Source organism: Vicugna pacos, chromosome 10 (assembly GCF_048564905.1).
Source record: "Vicugna pacos chromosome 10, VicPac4, whole genome shotgun sequence".
Classification (NCBI taxonomy): Eukaryota; Metazoa; Chordata; class Mammalia; order Artiodactyla; family Camelidae; genus Vicugna; species Vicugna pacos.
Window position 1 is genome coordinate 40,129,112 of NC_132996.1, and position 6,000 is coordinate 40,135,111.

Below are 6,000 nucleotides of genomic sequence, written 5' to 3' on the forward strand. Positions count from 1 at the left end.
ATTTGGCAGAAGAAAAAACATATAGTTATTAACAACTTGAGGACAGAAATCATCTCTCACTCATCTTTGTATCTCCCCAGAGAACTGAGCACACAGTATAACTTCAATAAATGTAGGCTAATTGGATGGGAGTCAGCAGAGTCAGATTTATATGAGTACAGTGGATATAGAAAGCAATTATGATCCACAAGACTGAGCATCAAAACTAAGAATTGTCAGTATTAACTACAGCATGGTAAAAGGAGTCCCAGATTCGGTGTCCCTGATTCAGTGGAAAACAAAAGTGAATGAAATCATCCCAACTCCAAACACTACACAAATGTACAAAAGGCTGCACTGTTGTCACCTAGAATACAGATTATAAACCAAAACAATTTTTTGTTGTTTTCTACTTGATATTATAAGCTATTTTCTACATCCTTAATATCCTATGAGAAAGTGATGATTAATGGCTGCATAGGGATATATACCAGAATTGATCTAACTGCCATACTGTTGTAAAAGTTTGTCAAAAGAGGACAAAAGCACTCTTTCTTAGGGCTTGAAAACCCAAATGTCACTATTAGTCAAATATGTGATTTCTTTTTGATGCCTTAAAAAAAGACCTATTTTATCTGTCCTAAAAAAAAAATCAGGTCATTTTCACTATATATGAAATATCCTCTCAGTGTAATATTAAGTCATTTTCCACTACTATTCTATACCACCTAAGAGAAGTCTTCATAACATTCTCTAAGGAATATGCCTAAGACAATACCACATGCTTAAAGGGTGCAGGGAGGAAACTAGAGGAAAATTGGCCCATGAGATTCTAAAACTAAAGCAATTATACTGTCATAAAAATCAGCGAGACTGAAACATTGAGAAGTTACTAAAATTTTTACTTTATCTGCTATACAACGTTTATTGAATAGACTAATATTTACAAACATCAAGAGTACTCTTACATGACATTATACAAATGTTGGACACACTAAGGAATACTTTGTGGCATCATTTCATAAAAAAATTAATTTAACAGGAAGGAATCTTATGGATCAGGTCCAATCCTATCATTTTATGAGTTAGCAAATCTAGGATAAGTTACCTGTTTAAGGTAACTCAGTCAAGGGAGTAGGAAATAGGAATTAGGGGTGCAGTTTTTCTAAACTTAGTATTTAATACAAACTAAAGGATATATACACATGTATACATATATGTAGATATATACAAATTCTGAAGAATAAACACTTGTGTACCAACCCACCTATGTTTGATCTAGAACAGTGCTATCCAACAAAACTTTCTGCCATGATGAGAAAGATCATTAAGTGTGCTGTCCAATACAGTAGCCACAAACCACAAGTGGCTACTGACACTTGATATGCAGCTGGTGCGACTGAGAAACTCAGTTTTTAATTTTATCTAATTTGATTAATTTAAATAGCCACACATGGCTCATGGCTACCATACTGGACCGCACAGACCTTTCCAATATCATTACATTTGTCTGGGAACTCCTCTCAACCACTCAACTGCCTACCTTGAATTGAGCAGTCATATTCCTTTGCTTTTGCCCTTCATAGTTTTAATTACATTTGTGTGCATCCCTAAACAACATACTGTTTATTTGTTTAGCTGTGTTTCTTGGTTTAATCAAAGTATAATTTTGTATACAACCTACAATTTTTTTACTCAACAAAATGTTTCTAAGATTCAGTTGTATTGCTGCATGTTGCTGCTCATTCACTTTCACTGCAGCTTAGTAGTGTTTTCCATTGTGTGAATGTATATACAGTAAGTTATCTTTCCCTTTGTCAATGCATATTTGGATTGTTTTTAATTTCTTAGTTAGGAATAATTCTGCAAATATCTCTTGCTTCATATATTATGAATTCTCTATGGTATCTATCTAGATGTAGAAGGTACATAAAACACACATAATCAAATTAATAAAATAAGGCCAAGTTGCTTCCCCAAAAATGAAAGAACCATTTAACCACCAGCAGTGTTCAAAATTCCCATTCATCCACATTCACCAAGTCATTTGAAATTATCTTAATTTATGCCAATCCAGTGAGAGAAAATGGTGTTTTACTATGGTCTCAATTTTCTTTTCATTTTTTTCTTTTTTTTTTTTTTTTTGTATTTGCCAATCCCAAATTTATTCCTCTCCCTGCCACCACATTCCCCTCTGGTAAGCACAAGTTTGTTTTCTATCTGTGTGAGTCTGTTTTGCAAATAAGTTCATTTGTATCATATTACGATATTTGTCTTTCTCTGTCTGACTTTACTTAGTATGATAACCTCCACGTCCATCCATGTTGCTGCAGATGGCATTACTTCATTGTTTTTTATGGCTGAGTAGTATTCCACTATGTTTGTGGAACACACACACACCCTCCCTGCAGATTCTTTATCCATTCATCTGTTGATGACCACTTAGGTTGCTTCCATGTTTTGGCTATTATAAATAGTGCTATGAATACTGGGGTGCATGTATCTTTTCAAATTAGTTTCAAACTAGCAGTGTGGAGGTTCCTTAAAAAACTAAAAATAAGAGTTACCATATGATCCAGCAACCCCACTCCTGGGCATATATCTGGAGAAAACTCTAATTTGAAAACTCAATTTGCTTTTCCAGTAAGTTACTAATGGACTGAGCAAATATTCATTTCCCTGTTTCTTCTTTTGTTTTTTTTAAAAATTATTAATGTATTTTGTCCAATTCTCCCTTGGTTTTAATATTGATTTGTTGGCTAATTTATATATTCTGGATACTAATATTTTGTCAATTATGTATTACAAAATAATTCTTCAAGTCTGTATTTTGCCTCTTCACTCTTGTCATGGAGCTTTTTGATATACAGAAGTTCTTAATTGAATGCAGTCAAATTTATCAGTCTCTTGAGTATTTCACATCTTGTTTAAAATATGTTTGCATACTCTGAGTCCATAAAGATTCTTCCCTATATTTATGTCTATACACCTTAAAGCTTGTCTTTTACATTTAAATCTTTAATCCATGGGGAATTTTTATGTTTGGTAAGAGGTAAGGGTCCAATTTCATTTTCTCCTATATAAATAATTATTTGTCCTTGCATTCTCCTTTCTGCAGTCATCTGCAATGCCTCGTCTGCTTTATATCATATTTCCAAACATGTGTGAAAATAATTCTAAGCCCTCTAGTCTGTTCCACTGATTAATTTGTTTATCTTATACCAATACCACACTAAATCTCAATTACTAGTCTTGACATCTGGTACAGCCAAGTCCCCACACCTATTCTTCTGGAAGAAATGTCAAGATTATTCTTAGCATTTCCCTTCCAAATGAATTTCAGAATCAGTTTGAAAAGTTCCGAAAATACCCTGTTACAATTTTCCCTGGAATTGCAATGATTCTATAGATCAGTCTGCAGAGAGCAAACATCTTCACATCCATAAAGTTAGAATACTTATTTAGGTTAGAATATCATTTTTCAATAAGATTTTTCATGTTCTCCATACAGTTGCTTTATTTTAATGTATCATTCACAAATTTTTCAGCACAAAAATTATTTCTAGATATTATTATATTATTTGCTTAGTTTGAGGGCTAAGGAACATCAAAAATCTGCTAGACGGACTTATTTCAAACTTGTTAATTTACACATCCAACAGATGTTCATTAAGCACCTATGTGCCAGACTCCACGCTGAGCACTGATAAAACAAATAAAACCTTCCTCAACTATTCTCCCATTATTGAGAAAATCACTCTTTTTTGTCTTTTTTCTGCATTCCAATTCCACCAAACTTCTTTTTCTATTCTCCACTTTAGTAATTCTTCTCCCTGGACAATACATCATGCTCTCCTCACTGAAAAACTTGATAGAGTGGTTCTTTTAATTTCATGTTCTCTAAAGAGGAGGCAGGGTATAATCTTAAGCACGATGATACTTTTCTTCCTACAAGTTCTAAACCGGTCACAGTAGATAAAATCATTCAAATCAAGTATATAAACAATTTCGGTTATAAGGCTTCAAAATCTCAAAGGGGTGTACAAACTGCCCCAACAAAGACACAGGCAAAGCCAACAAAAATGGCTTAATGTATGGTTTTTCACATGGGTAAGTCTTAAGAAGCATTATGAATCACTTAACCAAGAAACTGGTGAAAAAGGTGGTTGCCTCAGACTGTAAACTGGTGGGGAATCAGCCTGGCCTTACTTGGAAACGGACGTTAGTCATGCCCTAGAAATGCAGGTCAGACCTCCCACTCAACCTTTCAAAGTTAAGAAAATCTCTTCTGGAACTTCCAGCCTTGTCTTCATTCCTATATGTTATCAGGCCTTTCATTCACTGCACAGTTACTCAGCACCTCCGCTGTTGTCAGGCACAGGGCTGGGTGAAGGAAATACAACACTGTCTCTGTGGTCAGAGTTCACCGCCCGAGTAAGGTTTGTTAAATAACTGATTACTCCACAATGTGATAACCGATATTTCTGAAAGCAAGTAGAGACAAAGGAGTTATTCTATCTTCCAGGAAGCGACATATGAGTGTCTTACAAAGGATGAGCACTGCAAGTAAAAAAAAAAAAAAAGGTTGGGGGAAGGCCATCTCAGCAGAGAGGCGTGGTTACAGGGGCAGGCGAGCGCTGGAAGCTGTTTGAGACCAAGAGAAGCTAGTGGCGTGAGAAGGTCTCACAGCGGGTGGAGGCTGGGGGGACCTCAGAGTAGCGGGCGGAGCCAGAGCCCCGGCCTCGGGAGGGAGAGGCCCGCGGCCTCCCTGGGGCCATTCCCCGCAGCCGGCTTCAGGCCAGCCTACCCAGCTCCAAGCCCCAGGAAAAGCCAGGGAAACGCCGCGATGAGACGGCCTGGCCAGAGATAAACGCCCCCAGACCCCCAGCTGCCCGCACCTTGCCAAGTAGTCGTCTCAGACCCTCGCTGTCGAACTCCATCTCCAGCCAGGACGGCGAGCCAGGTTCGGAGTGCCTAGTCCTTGGCCCTTCTTCCGCACCGTTCCTGGACGGAGGCCGCCGAGGACCACACTTCCCGAGCGGTCCGAGGCCCCGCCCCTTCCCAGACTCTTAGGTCCACCCACATCCTACGCCCCAGGCTCCGCCCGGAGTCTGACCACCCACCTCTCCACCGCGAACCACGAACGCAGTCAGAAACGCGTGAGCACCAAGGGAACCACGACCCAGCTTGCTGGGAAGAAACTTGGGGACATCTGTGAAGAGAGAGGAATAGGAAGACCCGAGGAGAAGCAGTAAAGGAGGTAGAAGATATTGGCTCTGTTCTGGGACAGAGTTTCGAGAAGGATGTGTTAAATTCAGCAGTGTATGGAGAAAGACCAAGACCCAAAATTGTAGTTGGATTTAGGAACGGAGAGGTACTGGAACTTCAAAAGCAAAATTTCAGGAGGGTAGAAAGGAAACCGGAGGCAGGAAAAGCCTTGTCAGAACTGGGAGATAAAACAGCTGAGTGAGGGTGGTGCATCAGGGGAGGGGTTGGCTTTTTTGGAGGGATGCGGGGTGGGAAGCATAACCATGTTGGTGGTAGAGAGAGGAAAAAGCTAGGTGAGAAAAAGAGTTTGAAAACAAAAGGAGGTAGCTTGGCGGATAAGGTCATCTGGAGAAGGAAGCCAAAGAGATGCAATTTGCTGACTTTGGTCTCCTTGAGTGAGTTACTTACCTGCTTTGCATCCCTAGTTTGAGCCATTGGGCCTAAAAAGTAGCAGGAGCTGGCTATTGTAATGTCAAGAGGCTGAGTGGACGAGAGGGTGGTTGTATTTATAGGAAGAGCCAAAGGTAGGGATGCTTTTAGGAGAAAAAGTGAAAGGCTGGAAGAAGCGTTTATTCATTCAGTAAACTTTTGTTGAGGACTGGCTATTTGCTAGATATTGTGAAAGAGGAATACATTTTCCTTTACCCTTTTAGCTTCTTCTAGATGGTCTAAGAATTAAATTGACATGAGATAAATTAACAGGAGAAAATCAAACAAAAGTTGGTGCTATGTATGCCTGCGAGAGACCTAGAA

General features: G+C 38.9%; 1 protein-coding gene across 3 annotated transcripts in view; it reads right to left on the reverse strand.

Moving 5' to 3' along the window:
• UEVLD (UEV and lactate/malate dehyrogenase domains) overlaps positions 1 to 5,010 on the reverse strand; it is a 45,669-nt gene extending 40,659 nt beyond the window's left edge. For 2 of the 3 annotated variants that reach the window (XR_004191513.2, XM_006209293.4), the window contains exon 1: positions 4,878 to 5,010. Coding sequence is in view for 1 of the 3 variants with exons in the window: in XM_006209293.4 (XP_006209355.1) it covers positions 4,878 to 4,919 (42 nt within the window). In the remaining 2 variants the exon portion in view is untranslated. The remainder of the gene's footprint in view (positions 1 to 4,877) is intronic. The other variant, XM_072969647.1, reaches the window with a different exon arrangement.
• Between the last annotated feature and the right edge of the window lie 990 nt (positions 5,011 to 6,000).